The 26,646-nt window shown below is 36.6% G+C and overlaps 1 protein-coding gene across 2 annotated transcripts; it reads right to left on the bottom strand.

Moving 5' to 3' along the window:
• Nucleotides 1-8: 8 nt before the first annotated feature.
• LOC119788986 (mitogen-activated protein kinase kinase kinase 12-like) lies at nucleotides 9-25,220 on the bottom strand. 2 transcript variants are annotated; one of them, XM_038293828.1, is made up of 14 exons: nucleotides 24,962-25,220; nucleotides 21,910-22,419; nucleotides 16,971-17,154; nucleotides 15,697-15,888; nucleotides 15,182-15,340; nucleotides 12,827-12,985; nucleotides 12,635-12,743; nucleotides 9,385-9,494; nucleotides 8,598-8,714; nucleotides 8,253-8,390; nucleotides 7,169-7,883; nucleotides 6,635-6,702; nucleotides 3,881-4,181; nucleotides 9-2,335 (listed from the first exon to the last, which is right to left on the bottom strand). In XM_038293828.1, the coding sequence occupies exons 2-14, from the start codon at nucleotides 22,394-22,396 to the stop codon at nucleotides 2,249-2,251; spliced, it is 2,826 nt and encodes a 941-aa protein (XP_038149756.1). In that variant the 5' UTR covers nucleotides 22,397-22,419; nucleotides 24,962-25,220; the 3' UTR covers nucleotides 9-2,248. The 2 variants fall into 2 exon arrangements, with proteins under 2 accessions (XP_038149756.1, XP_038149678.1); XM_038293750.1 differs by having other exon boundaries at nucleotides 9-2,338; nucleotides 24,962-25,219.
• Between the last annotated feature and the right edge of the window lie 1,426 nt (nucleotides 25,221-26,646).

The following is a 26,646-nucleotide window of genomic DNA, read 5'->3' as shown; positions in this document are numbered from 1 at the left end:
AAACACAGTTTGAAATTTTACAAGTTGGATTTTATTTTCAAATGGTTTCTGAAATATATTTATTGTACAGTTACAATAATGCAGTAGAAAATGTTTCAGTTCGACCCCCTGTTATATTAGTTGAGGACACTAGAGGGCAGTAGTCTGGCTCATTGGCAACATTTCATCCTTTCCGAGGATTTTTAACTTCATTTTTAGGGGGATGAATGGATTACAAAAGCCCTACAAATGTAAATAGAAACAAAAAACCTGACAGAAAAAAAGCTGCATATTTTAGCTTATTAGGTGTTCTAATTTGTATTGATATCTGGAACGGCTCTAAGCTGAAGTGCAAGGTAAAAAAAAGACAAGAATATCAGCACCACTTTTATGACCACTTCATTCTTGGCTATAAAATATATTGATGAGAGAAAGGTCAAATTTTGGCCTTGCATTGCATTCTTGGTGCAAGCGTTGCAACAATATGTAAAGCTTTGTGTCCTTGGTAAATGCTGAATTTCAAGATGCATGGTCTCAGCAGTCCATGCTAATTTCATGACTGCAAAAAAAATCAATAAAAATAACAATCATTGCATTAAGAAATCAGCAGAAATATTCAACCATTTTTTCACATTTCTGTTTGTGAGCACAACATTCAGTAACAGTTCTAAACATCTTATTAATGGATCAAAACTGCTTTTTTTTTATGATTCATTTGTAAAAGAATCGTAATACAGGTGCATCTAAATAAATTAGAATATCACAAAATGCTTTTTTATTCATTTAACTCAAAAAGTCAAACTTATTACACGCAGTAATAGTTTTTTTTTTTTTATTAGTTGCTTAGTGTTCATAAAAGGCTCAATGAAAAACTTCCATAAATTGAAAGATTTTTTTGTAAACAAAAGATCTCACTAACACTCTTCATTAGAAACAGCAAACTGTATCCAAAAAGTATTAATGGAAACATGTGCTTAATAGATATACAAGAAAACGGAACGGTGTATGGAGCTGCCCTCACTGCCAAACTATGTCCCTACTTGAATAAAGTCCTCCTTATCGTGATTGACTGGCCAGCAAAATTGTCGAGAGGAAAAAGTGACACCAAGCCTAATAAATAGATTAGCTGAAGACTTCTTTTGAAGGAACTTGGGCTTCTTTTTTACCTCAGCAGAGCCACTTCCTAATCGCCCTAAAATCTAATTAGATTGGAGATAACATTAATTCAAAGGGAGTCCTAGACAAATATATGGCCTATTTTAAAATGTTATTTAATTAACCTTTCCAAACACCTGAGTTTTGGGTTAGAATCATTAAAAAAATATATACGGGTCTGTGTGTAATAAATCAAAGACATAAGTTTCACTTTTTGAGTTGCTAAAATGTATAACCTTTCAGATGTTTTCCAAGTTATTGAGATACACCACTACATGTAGACTTTTTTTCTATCAACATGTTCTTCATACCAGGGTTGGCTTTATTAGTAACGGAAATTATATTCACTACACTGAAATATCCAACATCTTAAATATGCATACTTTTTAAAATGACAAGCATGCTTTTTGAATTACAAACCTTCAAATTCTCCCCCAAAAAATGACATTATTTCTGCAAAATACTTCAATACTGCATAACTATTTCTTTTGATCAGACATAAACAGCAGGTAAAGTTACATTCTACCAGTAAAAGCTTTATGAGGTCTTTATATAATAGCGCCCCCTGCTGAGAAACTTCAGCACCTTCAATTATACAATCTCTATAAAAAAAATTTCATTTTACATCTTATATTAACAGTGACAATGAAAACAATTTGATCAAAAACGACGGTAATAAATGATAACAAATAACGTAAAATGTAAACATTTTTTCATTCAGTTCACAGTAAAATAAATAAGTGCATAATGTTTAAAAGAAATAGATAATGACAGTAGAGTTTGAGATATAAGTGTAGTTAACACTTATAAAGAATCTTCAATAACATTTTCACTGGATAGTATAAAATACAGAAATTAATTTAAAAAAAATCAGCATGGAAGATGACTGGAGACATGAACGGACAGTCATTGCTTTGTCTGTTGTCTGTTAGAGGAGTTTATCCTTTAGTTTCACATCTGTGTAATCTGTAATTGAGTTTTTATGAGAAAGTCTTTGTTTCCTTTCTTCTTCAATTCTCCAGTGTTTCTTTTTGGGTTTATTATTGTCTGACCGAGTCAAAGAAGAATGCAGAGGCCAGATGTACAGATCTTGTGGGTTTAGGCCTGTTGTTCTTCACCAGTTAGTTGGAGGCTGGCTGGGCTCTGCGCTGCATGAATGGTCCAGCTCTGCACTGTCACAGTCGGAGTCATCGTACAGGCCCTGCTGGATAAATAAATAATGTCTAATATTGAGTCTAATTAGGCAATGTTTGACTATCTGATTATGTCTAGATGTTTTGATGTGAAATTCTGTTGAGGCAGACCTATTTTAAAAAGACTTCACCTTACTGCAACACATAGAAAACAAACGTGTCTTTGTTCTTGAAAAAAAAAAACAAAAAAAAAACATGGAGAGGTTCTCAAATGGGAAGTTATGTTTACAGCTACTGTAGTTGGTAATTCTAGACCAAATGTACCAGGGGGTACAGAACAAAAGCTTGAAACAAAAAACAGGACACTTAATTGTTTGATATATTAAATGAGTGTTGGAAGCAAAGAGCTATTTGTGGCTCTTCCGATCCGAGATACAGCAGTGATATAAATGTGAACCTAACTTACTAAAACCTCAACTTGACTTAAAATTTTCCCAGAGAGAAATTTAGTTTGGAGGAGGGTAAGAGTATAAAAACATGGGAATACTATTTTACAATTTAACAAACATCACAAAAACAAGCATCATCAAACCACACATCACAACACAAAATTTGAGTTTAGTATTGTGATGACTTGAGTTAAAATTTTGTTTTTCATCCTGCTGGATTTAGCCTCTGGCATTCTGAATCTCCTGCCCAACGCTAGAAGCTCAAAGTCAGGGTGGGGAGGATGATCAGGACACTGTGTTATAGGAGGCTGCTAAGCCAGGTGATGATGGCACTGCACACCCAAAACTGGTAGAGCATCTTATGAAAGTGCAGTGGCTGCTGGGATTTTTTTGCACACAGCATCCGTATTTTCAATAAAACTGCTGACATGCTCCACTGTCTTTCCCTTAATAACAGTCACAGGTGGTGGGTTTGGTTTCTTAAGCTACTTAAGTTGGTTAATTAAGCTTTAAGTGCAACACCTGAATTTTTAATTGTTGGAATAAAACTGTAAAACTAAATTAGAATTAGATCCAATTTACCAATCAGTATTACGACTAACAGGGGCTACCCCGCCTCTCGCCCGTTGACAGCTGGAGATAGGCACCAGCAACCCTCGCGACACCAATTGAGACACGCGTGTCAGATAATGGATGGATGGATGGACTAACAGGGGCTGTAATGTGCCAGGACCATTTCTACAGGAGATCGGGCCCCTGTTGGCCCCTGTCTAGACCCGCCCACGGAGCTAGTAGGGTATAGAGAAAGCTGATTGATGCCATATTATAACATCTGTGTTAATGCTTCCTAAATTCCTGCTTCGGAATGATTAACATGATCCCTTTTGCAATTTCACGTAAAATTACTGCTTGCTACCCTTAAAATAACCCAAAATGACATAATTAGTGTCTTATTATAAAACAAAGATTGGTATAAATGGTCCCAAACAAACCCTAGTCTTCTGAATCAATTCCCTGCAGAAACCCAATCTCTGATTCTCTTATTGAAACAACTGTTATTGCTATCAGAGGTAAAACACTCACTACATATTCATCCTAAATCCACATATTTCTTTTACAAATCAATCTGATTTCATTCTTTTAGTCTATGTATTTCCCACCTACCTCGTAGTTATGTTCACTCAAAGCAAGCTGCGTCTTAACTTGTCGTACTTCAGCTTCCCTTTCTGACAGCCCATCAGAGCCCAGCTGGCTCGGATCACAGGGGTCGGCTGGGATTTCTGAGCCCTGAGAGAGCAAATCGTCGCTTTTGTCATCCAGACGCTCGTCTGTGTTGGTGCTGACTACATCAGGCGTGCCACTGTGGGAATGGTCTGTGGTGTTTCCCTCCTCGCCGTCTGAAACCGATAAGTTTTCTAAACTAAAGTTTGACAGCGACTGACATTTGGAGATGCTGACTGGCCGCCTGCAAGAAAATAGAAAGGAGAAATCTGAACCTTTAAATGAAAAGTCACCACAGAAAAGTACAAATCAGCATGGAATAAGTTGTAAAAAATCCATTCATTTGATAATTGTAATAATTTGGAATTTTGCATTTAACAGAATATGCCTCAAAGATGTGAATAATTGAAATTCGATATACTTTATGTATCGAAAAGAATGGAACAAAGTTTGTTGTTCAAATCCTTTTTTTTCCTAATCTAATGCATTCCTTATTCAACCCATGCAGATGCATCTTAGTAAAGTTGAATTTTTTTATGTTTTTATCTGTTTTGTTAAATATGGCTTATCTCCTCTAAACTCTAGAATGTGCTTTGCTTTACAATCCTCTCAAGAGTTTTTTTTTTTTTTTTAATCTATGTTCTGCAAAATTCTCTACCAGTCTTTTTTCCTTCCACCAAACCTTCAATTAACATCTTTGGATGTGGGACTTTGTGAGAGATCATATTCTTAAATTATCCCCTTCAGTGTTTTTCCCTACTTGTGCAGAATGCTATTAACTATTTGCTGCACATTTATCAGTTCAACAGTGAAAGAAATAATATAGTTTCACTTTTAAAACTTAAAGAATAAAATTAAGTAACTACTTGATATTCTAATTGATTATGTTTAGGTTTATGCCATATTAAACACAACTTTTTTTAATTGCAATAGATATCTAAGGTTTAGTTACTTTATAATTTGTTTTAAAACTGATTAGAATTATTTGCCAAAAAAGAAATCTTCATGGTATTAGGAAGAAAAGATTATTTCAATTATGGTTTCATATTCAAAATCTTTTTATTGAGTTTCAGACGTATAAGGAAACAAATGTCTTCACCATGTACTACAAATTGGGCTTGTAACAGCAAATAATTCAAGTTGTTAGAATTATTGTTGAAATAAAGCAAACAAATTAAAGAGAGTCTATGATATGATATTTTCAGTACAAAAAAAAAAATACATGAATCTAATAAATGAATAAAAAAAAAACGAAACCAGACAAAATAATCCCCCACACATCACCTGTTACTGCCAGAACAATGTCATCAATCCAACTCATACATGCCTGCATTGTTCACTATAACATGCAGCACTCAGCTGGAAATGTTAACAAGAAAGGACTATATTTACAAATGTTTCAAGAGATTGTTTCAGCAAATGCCTTTTTTTTTTAACCTCGTGATTATGTGGGTGAGGTGGAAGGGAGGCACCTATCTATTAAAGGATTACACAAGAAGTATAGCAAATGTTTCCAAGCCATACTTAAGCAGCCTTCATGTGGTATCATAATTATTGTAAATACCAAAAAACGACTTTCATGATACTTCTGAAAGTTGCCAATATGAGGCAAACTTCGACCTATTAAATTCTTTATGATGAATAAATACTGCATTGTGAAACCTTCCGTCTCATTGTGCTAGTAGCCCTACACAATGCTGTGACGTACATTTCTTTTTACAATATCACCATTTAAACATGTGTTTTTTTGTTTTTGTTTGATTCTATCTGATGCTAGCTGGCAGTCCCTGGAGGACAGCAGCTGGTGTGAACTGTGCGAACTGTGTTCTGACGTAGACAATGTTCTCATTTGATCTGTAGTGTATCCCAGGGGGCACATGATTTACTGGAACCAGGAGATGATCCTATAAATGTCTTGCCCAAGTCAGGATAATGTGGATCAGCTATGTTCCTCTTCTCTGACTTGACAAAAGCACTTAAACACAATGCACTGGTAATTACCACTTTACAGGCAGAACGGATAATTTTTACCATACCACATGAAGGCCACGTTAAATTAGGTTTGCCCTTAAAGGTATAGTGGAGGATTTTTGAAAAAACCTGCCCTCTCCACTTAAAAAAAAAACAAATAACCACAAATACACACGCTTCATTAAGTATTAAAAATATAGTGGAAGATTTCTACACATTTTTGAAAAGACACGTCCTTTTCACTTTTCACTCGCTCATACGAGCTTACTTTCAAAAAGAAGATTTGCAATTTTTCCTCTATGTCAGACTCACCACCGGTAAGTGAAAATGCGGACGAGCACGCAGGACGGCCTTACATAAAAATATCACCAGAATGATTGACAATCAGGAGGACAACTTATTTTGATGATCCACTCAGAAAAAGATTATCCTCCACTATACCTAATAATAATTTTTCTTTATAAAAATATAAGCCCGTCAACTGTATTCAAGTTTTTTATTTATGCAGTTTTTTATATTATTCCAATTGTAACTTTAAATTCACTTATCCAATTAGTAAAAATAGGATTTTGGTTAATTTCATTTTCAGTATTAATTCAATCATACAACCAGCTTATTTATTGGTCTAGAGCAAAATGGTTTTGTGGTGGCTATCAAATGAAAATTCTAAACTTTTATGAAATACCTGATGAAAATTACATTTCTAGATAATCTCATTATTCCCACCTTCTCCTGGGCAGCTCAACCTCACTGTCCACTTCTCCCTCCTCTTCCTCTGAAGACAGTCCACGTCTCTGTGGGGAAGAGCATAAACCAGAAGACGCAGGTTAACCTTATTCTGACTTATTCTATTAAGAATATTCAAGTTTTAACAAGAGAAAATACATTTTTGGGATCATAACAGTTTATTTAAAACATAAATGTAATATAGAAATGTTAAAGAACAGCTTCTTTACATATAATTCTCTTATGTGCATATGCAATAATTAAGGGATAAAGGAAATCAGTTTTTTTTTCTATAAAGCCTGCTGCTGAAATGTTTGGGTCGTGAATGCGGAAGCATCCAGAAGCTTCTGAATTTTAATTACAACAGCCACTGTAGAGAAACATCTGAATAATTTGGCAACACTGTTAAGGGAAATCTGTAAACTTGCACCTTTGGACCAATTGTTTGTATTTTTGTAATTATAGTTTGTAATTATTTGCATTTATTTGTATTTGTGTCCCTGTAGATTAGTGTCCCAGCTAAAACAATCTTACCTGACTGCGTGTGACAGCCGCTCTGTACAGTAGAGCTGCAGGCGTGAGGCGGCGCTGACTTCTGGGTGAGCGTGTGATCACTGTCCCTTCCTCCTTTTCCTCTCCTTCATGGGAGACCCGGGAGTTCCCCAGTACAGACGACCTCCCTGCAGCTGCCCCTCTTCCACAAGGTGAATCGGGGCTGCTGGAGAACGGAATGGATGCTGCGTCTTCGCTGGGGGTGTTGCTGCGTGGGGGTGTCTCCACCAAGTCATCACCCCCCACACCAGTGTTCTGCCCTTCCCTTGGCCCCTCTGTCTCTCCGCTGTCTTCTAAACCAGCTGAGGCACTCTGACTGCCCGCTCTGTCTAAGCCAGGCCGCAGCTGCCCCTTTCTCCGGCACTCTGCCTCCAGGGTGGTTGAAATGAGATCGGGGCTGGAGGAGGACATCTTCTTAAGCAGCAGGTCATGCTGGAGACCCCTGATTGCCGCAGTGGGGTCCAGACGATGCTTGCTACTAGGCATAGATGCGGTGGCATTAATCATGGCTAAAGACGAGGACAGAGTGGCCTTCAGTTGAGCCAAGTCGCTGCTGCTGCCTTTACCAGCCTTTCTGTATCGAGGCTTTCCTCGGCGAGAGCGGCCAGGGGAAGTGGAGCCTTTGTTGGGTATGGTGACCTGGGTCATGGATGAGTCCAGTTTGGGTAAGATGACCTCAGACTTCAGTAAGTCTGGTCTGTAAACAGAACAAACATTGTTTATTTCTAATCAAATAACCTTTGATATTTTAATTTCTTGAGACACAGAAGACACCTTTCCTGAGGTTTTCATTCTTATTTTTTATTTACTTAACTTTTGGTATAAGAAAATAGTTCGAATAAACCTTAAACATGTTTATTTATAAATCATTCAATATATATGAGAGACTTTTAAACAAAATTAAATCAAAAACTTTGATTAACTGCATAAAAAAGAACCACCTCCCCTTAAAATCTGCAAAACATAGAAAAGCCTATTGTTTGATTTGGTACCAGGTTAACTTAATGAACTTAATCAAGTAGTAATGTGTGAAGCTGTGGATAAACTATTCTTTTTTCTGTTTTACCTCTTGCTGTGTGAATTCAGTTTCTGCGGTACATTGCGTTTCTTCATGAGCTTCTCCATGGAGTTGGAGGAGGCCGACTGTCTGGAGCTGTGGTGCTTAAAGCAGCTGGGATACTTCTTGTCCAGAGACTGCTCCCTCCTGGGATTCAAACATAAAGGACATCACTGGTTAAAATGGATACAGCGAGAAACATGAGAGCAAAGGCAAAGACATCCAAACTGTGCAGTAAAAAGCATAGCTAGTAATTTTTTTTTTCATTTTATAGCATGTTTAATTTTAGCTTTCCCAAAATAGAAGGGTCCTAATCACGTTAAATGGAACAAACGAACAGGGAAATTTTCGTACTTGAGCAGCTCCTTTTCTTTGATCTCCAGCTGCAGCATGATAGCATTGAGCTCCATGTAGAGATTATTGGCTCGCTCCAGTTTCCTCTCATAGTGCTCCCGAATGTCCAGAGCATGTCTGTATGTAGAGAAAAAGCTCAATAATGTCACGACTCAAGCCTTATCTCCAATATTTACTGTGATGATGGTGGTTATAGATCAAGAGATTACATTGAACTGGTGTTTTTGCTTACCATTACTAATTTTTTTGAGAAAAAAAAAAACCCTCTCATGAATATAAGAAACACATAGATGCTTTCTCGTAGATTTTAAATGCATTTTTTTTAAACAATAAATATTAAAATTAAGCACGGGAAGCATACAGGTACAAAAACGTTGTACATGTTTACAGTTTAGATAAGGAGTGACTTTAACTTTTGCCAGGAGCATAACAATGCGAGATGCTCTCTTTTGAGAACAACATCTTATCTTAAAAGCCCTCAGACGATTCTCTTCTGCAGGTCAAGATGCTTACTGACAATAGCCTTTCTATGATGCCCCTCTTACAGTGCCCTGCAAAAGAATTCACTTCACTTGAAGATCTTGTCATGTTATGATGTGTCTGTGTTTAGGTGATAATCCAAAGCTTGTCGCAAAATAACTTTTTAAATCCATAATGAAACGAACCCCAGGACTCAAAAAAGTAATGTTTACATAAAGTCGATCATTTCTGGAGAATAGAAATGTAGTAGAAACCTGCAGCTTGCAAACTTGTTATGGTGGCTTTTCTGTCTCGTTGCAAATCTAACCTGAGTTCTTCTCTTCGACGTTTGATGAGCTCCTCGTCTAGCCTGTGAAGACATGTCCCCTCAGACTTTATCTTCTCAAAGTTATGTCTCACCTCGTCCCTCCATTCCGCCTGGAGAAACATAACAAAAAAGACTGACTGTTAATTACCCAGATTTACTGCACGTATCAACTACAAAATCGAAATAGTAATGAGCTTTATTAGCAGGTCTTCACAACAAACAGGAACAAAGATTTATTAAGAATAACCAATCACAAAAAAAATTTAAATCATTAAAACTAACGATGTAGTCAATCAATATTTGCAGTTATGGAAAATTGTTTCAGAAACATCTTTAGAGCTTTGAATACAGGCATGAAGTATATACATTTTATTATATTAATTGAAATTAAAAGGATAAGGCTCTTGAGATGGACCATCTCATTTTCAAGGGGATCCTTAAAAAGAAACCAAAACCACACAACCCCCAAAACAGAACAAGACATATACGAAAATATATACAATAATAGGAGAAGACATACAAATGGCCACAAACACAACCAAACACATCATGCATTCATTCACACACACAAAGCTTTCTAATAAAGATTCTGTTAGACATTTACATCATATAATAACAGTTATAAACACAAACAAGTTACAATCAGTTCTTTGAAGATGTGGAACAAGATCCTTCTTAAATACAAAAACTGAGATCTTAGAGCTGAGAGAGGGCGAAAGATTGTTTCAATATGAAGATGTTTTAAAATTACATGAAAGTTTGTGGTATATACTGTAAAATCATACAGTATTGATAATTAAATCTCTGCCTAACGGTGACTGATACACATTATCAAAAGCTTTTACCGCTTCAGACATAGAGTATTTTATCAGTTCTTTCATTTGCACTGAGAAAATGAACCGTGACTTAAGTCCACATTCTTTATTTAATATTAATATGTGAAGCTACCATAAGACAATTTTATTTGCAACTTGATTTAGAGGGAGAAACACTTTCAATTTGCAGGGCAGTTAGCTTTTTCTTTTCACTGAAATTAAACCTATTAAACTGTCAGATATTAATCAATGCCCAGGAAGCAAAAACAAACTTACAGTGCATTGCAGTGGATCCTAAAAGACAAAGACACAAAAATACGGCATGGGCATTTTCCTTTGTGCAGCAGAGCATGCCAGCTGTTATCTGATACTTGTCATATCAAAGGACTAAGTAAGTCAGATTTATGAGTGTGTGCAGACACATACATGTGTATTGGAGTTGCTTGTGTAAGAAGCTCTTCTTATTAACCTAATGCACTCTCTTTACATCTCCAGTCCCCTCTTTTTTCCACTCTCTGCTCTGCTCTCTACCATTAAAGTAATCAATACACTCTGGCAGCAAATACTTCTTTCTAATGTCACAAGAAAAATCCATTATGGGCCAGAGAGGAGAACAAAAAACTGGGCAGGGATTCAACCACAAGAAAGGGGGCAGGGAAAAATAAAGCACCAAGGATAGGAGTGATGGAGGTTTATATTTTCCATATTAAGATTGAACAGAATCAGATTCATTGTAAATTAATACCCACAAAGGCATGTTTTCCAACAGTACCCCCCTCTGCTCATTTTCTTTGGTCAGACACACTGGTAGTAAGCTTCCAACCCCCAACCACACACAGGTAGACACACTGTCCTTCCCCATCACACATGATATGAAATAAAGGTTCTTTCCTTGACCTGTGAACTGAAGCTTAAATAAAACGCCACAAATCAGCAAAAACATTTGACACGGAAAGAAAAGGGGGGGAAAAAAGCAACCAACAATGATGCAGTGTGATTGAAAGGACAGGTATTATTAGTTGGCTCCCTGGAGACTGGGGGGCCCGGTTGCAGCTGTGCACTTGCCTATGCATATAGTTACTGCAGTAGGCTGAGAGAAAATGGTGGCAGCTTGTCAGCAAAATGAGAATGAGTGATGTTGGCAGGGGAGACATACAAAACCCATATAGACTTCACTAAATGTTCATTTATTTCTCTATTGGACTTAATGAATAGATTTCCTGTAAATAAATACATAACGGATTTTATTACAGCTGACTCAATCCCTGGATTCTGTCTCATTTTTAACACCAGCTATGAAAATTGCAGTGCTGCAGAAAAGCAAGTTTTTGCTTGCTTATAACACTGACATGTTTTACATTATCTAACTATTTTTTAATAATAAACAAACATAGTTGGCATGGAAAAAAAAATTATTACGTTCAACAATTTTTTTATTGATCAAATGAAAAAAGTGATCCAAACAACTGGGACATAAATGAAAATATAACACTTTTGACTGCTACATTTCCTCATTTCCTCCAGAAACCACATAAACTAAACCTACCTGCCAACATGAAGTAGGCTTAAAGATATAAAAAGGCATCTTATGCAATTTAAGTCAAAATCGTTGTCATCTCTCAAGCTGGAGGGAAGTAAATATATCATAGTTAATGGGCAAAAACTGCATTTAACCACTGCTGACCAAAAAAACAGACAAGCATCCCCTAAAAAACAAAAAATATGTTTTGGATTTTTTTTGGAAGAAGGAAATAGCCATCTTACTATATACAAAATAAAACTAATAAAGCATTTTGGAAAAAAACTAAATAATCATGAAGACAGTTAAATATTCCAGTCTCAAGGCAATGATAAGGGCTGCTGGCTACACCAGCAAGAAAACCTCTGAACGGCTCAACAAGAAACAAACAAACAAAAAAAAAACTTGAATCCAATTGGATTCATTGACATCAACCTAAAAAGTTGGATCATGTTTAAAAACCTTTCTGTGACAGAAAAAAAAACAATAATACAAAGAATGGATTCAAAAATTCCTCCACCTCTTAATAGACCCATTGCTACAAATAATACAAATGATTAATATGTTAATGGAACTCTTACCTTTCATCAGGACACAAGGTGGGTTTGGATGACTCTTTCCCTCAATGAATGAAATCATCATTTGAAAACTGCTTATTGTATTAACTTGAATTGCCTTTGCCTGGCTTTTAATTTTTGGGGGGAACTTTGAATAATTTTAAACTGTCTATGACAAAAAATCAAATAGATCAAAATCCTCCCAGAAGACACCAAACTCCTTCACTGCACAGTATGTGATAAATATTCTTTAATTACCGGTAGACTAAGGAGCTCCCTGTTTTTTTTTTCAGTCAAAATGGGTAATAAAGAAAATGTTTGGTCCCTGCATCATTTTTTCCACCAAAAAATGATCTCACCTGAGATTGAAAGTAAGTTTCTTGTGGAGTAGACAGTATATCTGCAGAGGCAATATCAAGATGTAGGAGGATCTGTCGAAATGACGGCCTGTTTCTTGGCTTGCAGTTCCTGTAAAACAGGTAAATTAATATTCTACTAGCTGCCAGCTTAAATAACTTCTTTCATGTTTTTTATCACTCCATCTTCCTCACCAGCATTGCCTCAGGAGCAGCTTGAAGCTGTCCGGACAGCTATCAGGCACCGGCAGCTGCAGGCTGTTGTTTCCCACTCCCCAGATGATAGCGGAGGAGTCCACGTCCTTGTAGGGCACCTCCCCCGTCAGCATCTCCCACAGCACAACACCAAATGACCTTCAGAAAAATGGAACGCAGTTTCTTTCAGACATGTTGATACTGATGAAGGCTGAAAAGGAGCAAGGCAGCCAAAAAAATTGACTATTTGACATTCCTAACATAATAAAATCGTACTACTTAATATCTCACATAAATTTTCTATCCTACTTAGTTTGCAACAGACTAATGCATACACATTAATTTCTCCTTTTTCATTACAGATTATAAAGATGGAAACAACAATTGAGAGGATTTTTTTTTTTTACAAAAATAGGAAACAACATATTCTAAAGAAATATATTTGTATTTGAATGTAAGAACACAACAGCATACCCAAGAGAATGGTAACCACTGCAACAGCTCTAAGTGACTACGCCTGGCTTGCATGTGCAGTATCCAAGGTGCTAGTTGCATCACATGTAATAATGTATGTGTATTTTTAGCATCCCTTCAGCCCCACACTCATTATTCATGGCAGTAACATCCATGAAGACTTGACATCGATAAGAGATGTGTGCTTTTTTTTCTCCAAATGTGGATCAAAACTCAGCATTTGTTCTGAAAATTTTAATTACTTAAATATAAATGCACATATTCTCCTCACAACATCATCATAATGCAAAATCTTCAAAATATTATATTTCTTTTACATTTTTTATGCTATAAAATGTAAAATAATAACTAATATAAACATAAATGAATTATGTTAATAAATATTTGATTGTATTTAACATTATTTGTTAAATAGATATAATATTTGGGATTAATTACATGCCAAATGATAGGCCCATAAGTTATTTACTTCAGACTATTATAGGTATAGTGGAGGATGTTCTTTTTCCAGGTGGATCATCAAAATAAGTGGTCCTCCTAATTGTCAATCATTCTGGTGATATGTTTACTTAAGGCCATCCCCCATGCTCGTCCCCATTTTCCCTTACTGGTTGTGAGTCTAAAGTAGTAGAGAAATAGCTAATCTTCTTTTAAAAAGTAAGCATGTATGAGTGATGCAAACAGGAACATTTAAACAGAGCATGCATTCAAAAAGTAGCAAAACTCCTCCACTGTAGCTTTAAAAAAAAAAACATAATAATCTTAGTGTGTATTTTAAAACGAAATCAGAATTTACTGTATTCACTGTATATGCTGTCTGAAAAAAAGTATATATATATATATATATGTTACTGTGTTATTAACAATAAATTTGCTGTGTTTCTTATGTTACCATCAGCTTTCCAAAAGATTTCCCAGAATGTTTTCATTAAAATCTATTATTTATAGCTTTCAGCAATATCTTGAAGAAGCACCAGCTGTGGTTACATGGCCAATTTTGTCTGAAACAGGACCTGGTAATGATTGATGATTTGTAGAAAAAAAAAATTGTGTGACGAATTTTTCATCTGAAATATATTACATCCATGTCATTTTGTGAATCATTTTGGCTGTAAATGATTTACGTTTTCTAAGAACATATTTAGGGTTTTCTAGCTTAATTTGACAGTGTGGTATGAGGTTGTTAGCTCAGTTCAAAATAGATTTTTTAAACATAGCTACATTTTCTAATTTTCATTTGTTTACCTAAAAGGAATTATGCCCAGCCGCTGTTCATTGTTAAAACACTAAAAACACCATATGTGTACCATCTGACAATGCTTAACCCCAACATGCTGCTTTCTTACTCATTTTGTGCTATGGACTCCTTTCAAATGATTTACATAGATTTCAGCAAAAATGTACACTACACGCCCTGGCTTTGCTTTCTTTTTACATCAAAAGCTTTTTAATCCTATTTTCACTCCCAGCTAATGCACTGCTGGCCGAGGGCCAACCCATCCGAAGGCTTGGAAGGTTATTCCAGCCTCTCCTGAGCACTGCAGCATCTGGCAGATCAATTATTAAATTAGCTGGCGTTCCTTTCAGGATGGAGAGGAAGAAGGAGGGATTGTAGTAAAGGAGAAATAGGGAGGTAGAAAATGTAGGGTGGTGGGGGAATAAAGCTTAACATAGGGCTACCCATCAGATATGGTGGAGACCCTATAGAGTTTCATGTAATGAGATATTATACATCATGCTGAATAGATTTTCTAGAAATAGGATCCTTTGCGCTGGTAGACTGACGCTAATGAGATTCTATGCTGATTTGGTGACTGAAAAGACAAATCATCAGGGATCACAAAGAGGAAAAGCAAAGTTCAAGAGGGTCATGACACCTACCAAATATCCACCTTCTCTGAAACGGGTTCATTGCGGATGACCTCAGGAGCCATCCAGGCCACAGTTCCAGCAAAAGACATCTTGGTGCTTTTGTCATTAAGCTCCTTGGATGTTCCAAAATCAGAGATCTTCACTGCGTCATCATAGGTGATGAGCATGCTGAAATTAAATATATATGTTCAATTAAAATCACTTAATTTAATCTGTTAGTAGTTTAGTCTCATATTATATCAAAGTAATTTTTTTCCGTAAAACATAATAATTACAAAGGCTTGCAAGGCCTTTGAAATCTCTCTCTTTTTTTTTAACTCAAGGTCACCATCCTGAGCATGTTGACAACTAAATCTGTAGCTTTCTTGGTAAAATGGGAAAAATAGCTGCTCAGTTCTCTTAATCTGTGTTGACACTTTACCTCTTTCATGGATAAATGATGTTGAACCTACTTTTACCTAATTATTATTCTTACGTTAAGCTCGTGCTGATGTGGTCAACGTGTGGATTTTTAGCAAACTAACTTGGGTGACTTGAGGTCTCTGTGGATGATCTTGTGCAGATGAAGGTAGTTCATGCCCCCGGCGATGCCCATGGCCCAGTCCATGAGCAGGGAGGGTGTGATCTTCCTGCCCGCTCGCAGGACTTCATACAGCTGTCCCTGAGCACAGTACTCCATGATGATGCAGTAGCAAGGAGCCTGGGTACAAATACCTCTGAGAAAAAACAAAGAAAATGTTTTTTTAAACTAAAATGTCAATAATAAAACTTAAGTTTTGCTCCCCTGTTCTGGAGGCCTTTAGGTAAGTAAATAACATAACAAAGAAATATTTATGAGACATTTTGAATACATTCAATTTAAATAGACATCATACTATTTAGCATAGCATATGCAGAGCTATCAAGTGGAGTTCCCCCAGAGTTTTGAAAGGGAAATTTATTTAAATGATATTCCCTTGAGATGAAACATCTCTTTTTTGAGGGGCCCTTGCCTTTTTTGTTGCTTGTTTTTCTTTTGTTTTGCAGTGAAATTGAAAGATTTGCCTCAGCATTTTATTTTTTTTATCATAATTTTGCTTATAAGTTTCAGCTGTACTGCCAATTTACACTTCAATGCCCTCTTTAACCAGCTACTTATAAAACATTAACAACTGATTGAGCAAAAATTATCTTTAGAAAGATTGTGACAAAACTTCTTACTTTAATAATTTCTTGAAACAAAGCAGTCATTGTAATGCATGCATGCATAATTTAGGATTCTCACAGAAGCTCACTTTACATAATTTATGTCTTAAATTTGATAAAACATTGTCCCTTAAAATAGACCTAACAACGTTTAGACAAAACTTATTTTTTTATCTGGTAAAATCTAAAAAGAAGACCAGTAGTTTTAAGGAGGTAACTACTATTGTGTGAAACAGACCCTGACATTTCATGGGTTGACATGCCCTGCATATGAAATACATACATAGGCCAATCACCATGTATTTAGCAGTGACAGTGCACTGACTGAGATCAATATGGCTGATAGATACAATTTGTGCTGCACCTCAGACCTTTGAAACGGAAAAGTAAATATATACTTCTTTAACATATAATACATGCAAAACAGAAATAATATTTTTCAAAAAGTATTGTCGAATTATGTGTAAAATACATTTTTAAAAAATATGTTAATTTGTTGTTTTTTTCAAATTATCGAGTAATAACAAATCAAGAAAATCATTTTAAATCAGTTATTAATGTCTTCAGAAGTTTGACATCTAGTCTAAAAAGCCATTTAATCACGTCTACCTACTTGAAAGTGATGATGTTGGGATGCTTTAACTTCCGCAGGTGCTTGATATCAGTCTCTTTTATGTTTCGCACTTTTTTCACAGCAACTTCTTGCCCGTGAAGTTTGCCTAGAAAGACAGCACCTTGGGCTCCGCTGCCCACCCACTGTAGGTCAGAAATCTCTTCAAAAGGAACTTCCCACTCCTCTGAAGAGACAAAAAGATAATGAAGAAGCTCTAGGTGAAGTTACCCGGTAAGTAGGAGCATGTGAGTTATAAATACAGTGTAATCATTGCACTGACCTCTACTGACTACAGATCAGTTGAACTTGAATGATGAAACACTTAGGCAATACTGTGTCTGAGAATCCTCTTTCTATTCTTAGTGAGTCTTGCTTCACTTTAATAAGGCCAAGGAGAAGATCTTACAGAGATTTCTTAAATCTTTTTTCAAAGATGACTTGCTTTAAAATGTAATATTATAAAGCATACAGTTTTTACTGCATGTAATACAAAATATAGGGTAGGCTATATCAATTGAAGGAAATCATCAAATACCGTCTTTTCTCATTAAATCTATGTGCAGCAGGACATTTAATTTGCTTCAGATATTCTTAACAACCCATACATACAAGGGAATTAAAACCAGTCCGTATACTGTTATTTGTCATACATTTTAATGTTACAGGGACTGATAGTTGAGCAAACATTGCTAGTCTATAAATTAAGGCCTAAGGGTTCCCATTATCAATACAGTTTAATTGAAATGACTTTACATATAAATGATGAGCAATGAGCATGACCAAAAAGAAGAAATGTTGAGATTACAATTTTTTTTATTTTGTCCTCAAAAATACACATGTGTCTGGAGCTTAACAACAACAACATAATTGATTACCTCACATTCAGTGGTAATGGAAGAAGGTTACTAGATTGTTACTAAATGTTTTAGTAAATGGTTACTAAAAGAACACTGGTAAACACCCAGGGCAAATACCGGTAGTCGAAATAGTCGGAAACCAACTGCCAGTAGTTCAATATCTGGGTTGCAGTGACAAATCTTCACAGTAATATGTCATGGATGACACCATCTGTTGTTCACAATAACTGCCAACCCACCTCCTTTCAATGTTCCAGTCTTAAAATCTTTATTCGCTCACATGGTCAGAAAACATTGCAGAGAAACGCTGGAGTCTGAAATATGATCTTGCAGCCACATTTTAATAAAACACATACTGCTGCATTGCCGATATTGTCACTGGGTTTTTGCTAGGGTTGGAGTTCTTCTAACTTCTTTCCTAAAGTTTTCACATTGTGCATGATTATAGCCCCTGCTCTGCATTTCAGGCACCTACTTTTCAACTTAGCTGGTAATTTGTAAGTAGTTGATGTACTATTTCAGCTTTAGAGATGTTAAAAAGCTGTTCCCGGATGTAAAAAAAAAATAAATCTACTTGCTCTGTTAGCTGTGGTTACACATCACCACAAGTATCCAAAAAAAAATTGCTATCAGAAAAATTCTTTCCGGTCTTACAGCACTTAAAACCAGAAGCAAAACCCATCAGAAAAAAGAAACTCTTATCAACAAATGGAGAAACTAGCAATCAAGCAGAGCTACTCCATTATGCAGCCACCTTAAGCAGCACAATACTAGGAACAGACCATATATTTCATTAACTTCATTAAAGTTAATGTAATGTCTTTATTAGAGTGTCATACAACAACAGTGGCTTTAGTCAGAGACACTCCAGAACTAGAGACTGACAGAAATATATATTTTTTAAGGTCAATAGTTTTGATATCAATCTTACAGATTACTGATATATTATGGCCTATTGGGTTAGAATAGTGCGCTTGTGTTCTGGAAAGTTTGCAAGTACCTGGTTTGATCCCCACATCCTCCACTCTGAGTTCCTGAGCAAAACCCTTAACCCCTCATTGCTCCCTGGGAGCCACACAATGGCAGCCTGCTACTCCCCAAGGGAATGGGTCAAAATACAGAGAACTCATTTCCCCATTGAGGCACAATAAAGGGATTTACATTACACATTACATTATATGCTAACACTTTTTTGGGGGGACCTGTATTTCAACCTGATATTGCTTTTACATAATAAAAATTACACAATAATAAATGACAAATTTTATATATTTAAGTTATAACAGAAAGAAATATTTATTTTAAAAAATCAAACAAAACCTTCTCAATGGAAAGCAAAAGGAGAAATGGAAAATATATGTATTTCACATGATCTTGGTATGGCTACTGAATGTAATAATACTAATGAATTAGTCAACTCATACATTTATTGGCTCATGCCACCACAAGAATACAATACAAGCATTAACCAGATGATTTATTAGTCTACTTCTATTCAGAACTACTATATGATAGTCAACTACAGGATATTCATCCTGCCAACAGCCATCAACATTTAAAACAACACCAACAGTAAGTGTTGCAAGATAATTTAATAATCCTTTGTAATAAATAATTTCTTAATCTCTCTCAGTTTAAATTGTATGATCAAGTTGTTAAATGCATGGCTAACTGACGTAAACAATAACCAGCACTGATTTCAAACATATTTCTGCAGCTCTGAATGTCCTAGTAAGACAAAATCTATAAGTGGAGAGAACAATATATCATCATGAACTAACAATATTCAAGTCCCTTTCCACAAAAAAAGGAAAACTCATAAGCAGAGGAGTTGGCCAAAAGCCAAGGCCACTAGCGGAGAGCCTTAAGGAGATTTGGAAGCAGCAAGTCCAGTATTTTAATGAAAATAATCAGTTATTGACACAACCGCAAAAGTCTTGATAAAGTCTCCACTGTTGAAGAAAAAGTGTGCTGATATCTATTAAACTTTCATGCTTAATATCATGGAAACAAAATCAATTTCAGGGAAAGTGTCATCTTATGAGAACACATCATAACAAATACACCAACAGTGATGTTTAAAGATGGAAACATCGTGTTGGAGACAGATTTTTACTATGGTCTCAGCAGGCTTCTTACAACTTAATAAAGGAAGAATTTAGTGAGGCATTCTTGATCAGAATCTGACTTTATTCCAATTTAAAATCTGTTAAAAGAACAAAAGATCAGAGAGCATAGAAGAGCCTTCAAATTTTAAGACAGCTTGCTTAGACGGATTATTGTTACCAACAACTAATATCAGTTTCATTTCAGTACCATATTAGAGAGATATACAGTGTAGCATACTTCTGTCATCATCTACATCAGTTTTTTAAGTACAACATGAAAACAGATGTAAAAAATGTAATTTAAAAAAGATAATTTCCTATATGAATACTTAAGCAGAAAATAAAAGCAGTTTTTTTTTTTACAAAATAAAAAAAAACACTACCTCAGTGGAGGTTAACCTTTAGTAAAGCATGGAAAAGCTGAAGGAAGCCATAACAAGATATGACCATGGCTGATATCTGTATGAACCTCCTAACCTGACACTCGGTATACAGACAGGGAAGCTCTAATCTCTTGTGGGTAATTCTCCCTCAGACTCCTAAATCCTACTTAGTGCCATTGAGGGGCTGACACAAACAGGGGTTCAACAACTCAGAAGGGGTTTGTAGGATGGAGAGGATTTGAGAGGCTAATGGCTGGTCGTAGGGTGTATAGAGAGATGGCAAAGTATTACTGAGGCTGGTAAGTGAATAGACAGTAGGGAGTTTGGGGTAGTGGGGTCGGGGGGGATTCCCTTACTGCTGTATTCTATGTGCCTAAAGAATGACTGTTAATATCCAAGAGACATATAACCCATTCGCTCTGCTGCTGTTCTTAACCCGGGGAGAACAGCAGTAGAGTGAGCTGTATTGAGACACATTTATCATATTAATGAGGATGAAATGAATGATTAATGCCCAGCAGTGATCGATTGAGTGCTCCGCCTCTAATGGGCGTCTCAATTTTTTTGTAGTAAAGACATCAGTCCAGCTCTGACATGTGAGAATATCCTCGGCTCTTCTTTGATTTGGAAACATGAGCTCTCCTCCAACCCTCTTGATAAGTAACAGGATACCTTTTGTTTCTCCTGATATCCACCACAAAAAAACAATCAGGTCCTGAGAAATGTTGAATGTAAGCAATTGTTACAAGTTGAAAAGTGGTTCATTTAAGCCACACCGTTGTACAGAATAGAAGAGCATAGAGGTGCAGATGGACTGGGGATGATAAAAGAGGTGGATGAAAAGCAGAGACAATATGAGACAGGAGGAGGGGAAAAAGTGAAGTCAATGGGTGATAAAACATCGAAAGGCAATACAGCCAGGGAAGGGTGTAAGCCAGCTCTGTCTCTTATATGAGGTACAATATTTCTCCAAAACATTAAGCATGTTATTTCACTTATATTGCTAATATCAGTGTTTCAGTTTGCAGATGAGTGTCTGTGCGCGTGCATCTGTCCATGTGCATGCGTGTCAGGTTTGCTTTAATAGAGATGAGAGGTGCGGGGTCAGAACGTGGCTATGAATAATTCATGAAGCAGATTTGGAAGAGCAGTCTCGGGGGAGCCCTGTGCTTTTGTAGTGGCTGCAGACATAAACAACACAGCGTCACAGGGAGTGGGTTTCACTGAGGGGGTGGGTGGTGCTTGTGGGAGGTGGGCACGAGCAGGCAAATAGATCAGATGGGATGGTTTAGGGGGGTTGGGGGTATCAGGGGAAAATGAGCACGCTCCAGCTCTGATAGAGTCTGCTACCCTGGAAGCAGCTCATTCCTGTCAGGGAAAGTGCTTATTTACAACGTGGCTTTTGTGGGAGTAATTTTTCTACCTACTGCTTAATGTAATTAAACTGGCAAATAAGATCATTCAATTAGCATATCAAAGCTTAACTAGGGAATGTAATTGAGGATAGTGGCTTCTGTCATAAATAACTTAAAGCAATCATTAACAACAAAGTTTATTGAAGCTTGCTCACTTTATACAGAAATAGACTTACCGTCCAGGTCGTGTTTGTGCTCTGTAGAGTAAGCTTTGCCAATCATAGTCCAGACAGGCCGAAGACACCCAAACAACCCCTCCAAAAACCCTCCTCCCCCTCCGGTGGATTGGCATTGCAACCTGGCGTTGTCTGCCTGGCTCCTGACCACAGAGCTGTCCGGCTCTTGCCCCTCTTCCTCATTCCTCCCACTGCTCCCGTCATGCTCTTGTAGTTTCAAAACACTGTTGGCAAAGTGCTCCTGCTGTTCCTCGCCAGGTGTCTGGTTGTGCCCTAGGGTCTTCCCCTGTCCTCCTCCAGGCTCTATGGCACCCCCCGTGTCTATGGACAGGACGTTCCGGAGTACACACTGGGTCGGGGTGAGGTCCATTTCTGGGGTACAGGGGGTCTCGGCATCGAGCCGGCGAAAAGACGGTGGGTCAGAAATGGGTGTGTTGAAGCCAGACAGGGTGGGGGAGGAGGCATGGGGTTCATGAACGAGCGCCATCAAAAAGACTGGAGCAAAGGAAGCTGTAAAGACAAAATATATAAATATATATAAATATCATAAAATTAGCTGAAAGGAAATGCCTTTCCAGTGGTTTAATGTGCTTGGTAAGCTACAATAAAATCCATAGAGTGCATTTCAAAGGTTGGATGCTTCCCAAATTCAGAGACTTTCTAAATCACAAACTGTGTGAAAAAATGCTCGGATGACACAAAACACCATTCAGCTAAAAACATTAATTAAGTCTGAACATTCCCAAACTAATTAGTTAAGGACCTGTCCAACAATCATCTCTCTTCTTCTATGTATGTTAGGCTGTGAAACTCACTTAAAAAGCTAAGACATAAATTGCCTGGCATCTTAGTAAAGATGTGTTACAAGTTAGAAAATGTATTCACATTTTTCAACAGTAGGATATTTTCACACTTAAGTACTGAGAAAAAAAAACAATCTTTAGTATGGCTACATTTAAGAGATAGTTACTTTTATGTAAAGTCACAATTTTGGTACTCCTCTAAAAATCAGTATAAAATAAATGTACCTGAAATACATTTTTGATGGATTCTTTTAAAGTTAATTAATGTTTCCAGGAATTTTTAATTTAGTAGTCGAGTGCTTTCTTTCCATGGACTTTATGATGCACACACTGGCTTCTGTTTTATTGTGCATATGTGTACTTCTATTTGTCTATTTTTCATGATTCCTTTTAATCAGAAATGTTCTCAGTAGGGTTATTCTATTCCTTTCTATTGAAATTATGAATAGAAAAGCAGAGAGGATTTAAGGAAATATCTAAAGTTCCTTGTCAGTACACTCCAGACATCTTTGTTGACTTGGTTTAGGTTTTTGCAGTAAACATTTCAGGTAGGTCTGTGGCAAAGCAAATGATGACTATAAGGAAAAAGCTGTCCTAGTCAAGGTTAAGTATGGTGGAGGATCTGGGATGATATGGGCCTGTGTCTTTCTCCCTTCCAAAAGCCCTGCAAACTTGGCTGGAGTGGATGACCTCTGGAACTCTTAGACTTCACAGAACATTTTCAACATAGCCCTTTCAATTTGACAAGTAAACAAAAAACAAAAAAAAATGTTACTTTAATTTGGATAATGATGGTTTATGATTAAAAACAACATGTACCTTCTTTCCAAGGCATATAGGTTCCTAGAACTAAATCCAAAAAAGAACTATGGCTGCGGTGACACAAGACAGGAGCCAGTACTCTAAGAGATGCAGAGATATTTAACAAAAATAAATGGACAAAGGTCACTCTCTTCATACACTTGTAACTAAATAGCTATCATAGGAGAACACAGTGATATCATACTGGCAAGAAAAAGGGTTGCCAAAATATCAAGTGATTTTCTTTATTATAATGTTTTGATTTTTATAAACTTTTCAAGTTATATTACTACACACAAAAAAATACATTTACATTTTTACCACACATTAGCTACATATGCTTTTCACACTTTTTACCTATATCATATCTGAGAACATATTTTTTCTGAAGAAATGACAAAAAAAAAACAACTATGAGAGTTCTTTTGTTAAATGAAAATACTCATTTTAACTGAACTGATGGTGCCACAGCATCATAATAATCACAAAAAGAGGGTAGGAATGGAAAGCAAGTAATGATCTATGGGCGACTGTTGGCTTTTTACATGAAACAGCATCATCTGTGTATTGAAAAGGATAAGAGCAGTTTATTGAATTCTGCTTTTTAAAGCTCTGCACGTCTCCAAGGACAACAGCGACTGTGTGCTTAACAACGAAAGGAAACCTATCATTTCTTGTCAGAGCCTTTTGAAGCGTTTCAAGGACATAAGCCTTTCATTGATTAAGATGACAAAGAGGAAAATATATTACCTGATAAATACCAACTTCAATCCAGGACATTGTAGAGTATATTAAAACAAATATTATTTTAGAGAACACATAACCTGGACATCATTTTGTGTATCAGAAGGAAATTTTAGAGTGCACTTTCGATATTTTCTAACCTAAGAGTCTGAGTTTTACAATTTAATCAATGTTTATTATATTATTGATGTTTGATAATATTGTGATAAAGATTTGGTCTGATGCATGAGCTGTCAGCAGACTGTCTGCATCCCAGCGATGCAATTATGACTATTAATTCCACATTAACAATACAGATGGTAAAAAAAGAAAATAATGCACTGACTGCAGGAATCATTAACCTTGATCAACTAAAAAAAAAAAAATTTACCTCATTATAATTTTCCACCTCAGCAGAAACCTCACAACTCAGACACATCTGGTGTAACACATCATTCACATCCCATTGATCCTGCTTCCTAACAGTCCTGCTTTAGTGGAGTGATGGAGGCATCAGCTGCAGGAGGAGGAGGAGGCTGCGCGCTGTTACAGGCCACTGCATCCAGGATGTTTCCAAAGCGCATCGCCGCCTGTCCTCCAAACACCGCTGCATCTACTGACAGCATCAGATAAAAACACCTTCTGACTGATTTATAACCATATTAAAGGAAGACGCCTTTTCCTGCTCTCATGTTTTCTCCTATCGTTCAAAAAATGGTTCCTACCTCAGTGCGGACAGCAGGACTCCATCGTTTTTGATTGCATGTGTTTTCCTCGACAGTTAAGGATCGAATTTCAAATAACAACCCGGTAAGAAGCTGATATTTTTTCCTCCTTCTCAGAATCCGGTGCACCTGCTTAGCAGCGTTTAAATCCAATGAACGGCATAGAGAGCCAAAATAAAACACCTCCCTCTTTCCATCATCTTCTAAGGACACAGTCTGCGCACACTCAGGAATTTATACCATGGTCTCATATAGTAAACAGGACTGATGAGGAGCAAGAGCGAGATGGGAGGGGAAGGAGGGAGGGATTCCTCCAATCAGAGAAGAGCTGCGCCGTTACGCACAGAGCCCGGTGAGACAGGGGCCCAGCGCAGGTACAGAGCGCAGAGGGGTTTGTGTGTGACTGAGACCTCACTGTAAAACAGGGAGGAGGAGGTCAGCCTGTATGTGAGGTGATCAAAATGATGTCATTCCCAAGGCATCTAGCATTTGACTGGACAGCAGAATGTAAATCCCTTCAAAACCTATTAACGCCCTGTGCATGGAGGACGCTTTAATTGCCGCATAAGCTGCCAGCTCCGTCTGCCACAGCCTGGAGATGAAGGGCAGGTTTTCCTTTATTATCCTATGTCTGCAATCTCTACTGACCCTATTTTTTCGCTGGCACCTGAAAGGGACCTCCCCCACGATGTAATCCTTATTCTTTCAACAACTTTAATCGATTTAAATTATAATGAAAGGCTGTAAACAGCTGGTTATCCAAAATAAAAAGTACCGTTCTGTGTTTTGTAAAGCAGTTTTCATTATCAGCAACATGACCCCTAAAACAAGGGGGGCATCCATGTTTTAACAAGTTAAAACAAGTTTTCTATTGCTGCTCTTTCAGTAAATTGCACACTGCAGAAATTAACTAGAAATAAGTAAAATAATGATTAGATCAAGTGTATTTACCATTATTTTAGTAGGTTAATGGGATGATTTGCCAATAGGATGAGTATTTTTACTCTTAAAATACGATAATTAGATTATATGCACTTGTAATAAGACAATGCAGTTGCTTTTTCTTATTTTAAATGTAAATTGTCTTGTTTCATTGGAAAGTGTCTCGCTTACCTCCTTAATTCAAGACAAAATGCACTTATTTTAAGAAAATATTACTTATTTAGATTACATTTTTTTTGCAGTGCATGGATCTTAGTTGGGAAAATGTAATATGACGTTTTTTTTTGTTAGGATCTCATCAACAGTAAAATCTGCATTTGATAACCTCTTCTTCAAACTATAATAGCTGGGCATGTCCAGCACTGGGTTGAGCTACTCTAAACAAGTCATAAAACACAGTTAGAGATTTATTTTTTTTTATACAAATCTGTACATACTTTAAAAAATGCTAATATATATAAAATTATAATTTAATCTAAAAACGCTTTTGTAAAAGAGAGGGCTGCTCAGAAGGAGGGGCTCACCCATTGTGCAAAGTACATGAAGTGCCTCTGATCAAAGTGAAATTTTCACAGCCCCCTGTTTTGGAAACTCCTGCACAGCTTCAGAAAAATGCCTCAGACTTTATTTTGGTCTGACGAATCTGTAGTTTTCATGCGGTATTAAAAAAGAAAATATATAGTCTGAAAAATCTAGCATGTTTCTAATAATACAGATCATGAATCAGAGTTAAAAGTAATGAA

This window comes from Cyprinodon tularosa, unplaced genomic scaffold (genome assembly GCF_016077235.1).
Source record: "Cyprinodon tularosa strain WSP-4 unplaced genomic scaffold, ASM1607723v1 ctg10, whole genome shotgun sequence".
Lineage (NCBI taxonomy): Eukaryota > Metazoa > Chordata > Actinopteri > Cyprinodontiformes > Cyprinodontidae > Cyprinodon > Cyprinodon tularosa.
Note: the sequence above shows the minus strand (reverse complement) of the source record. Positions and strands in the feature narration are given on the sequence as shown.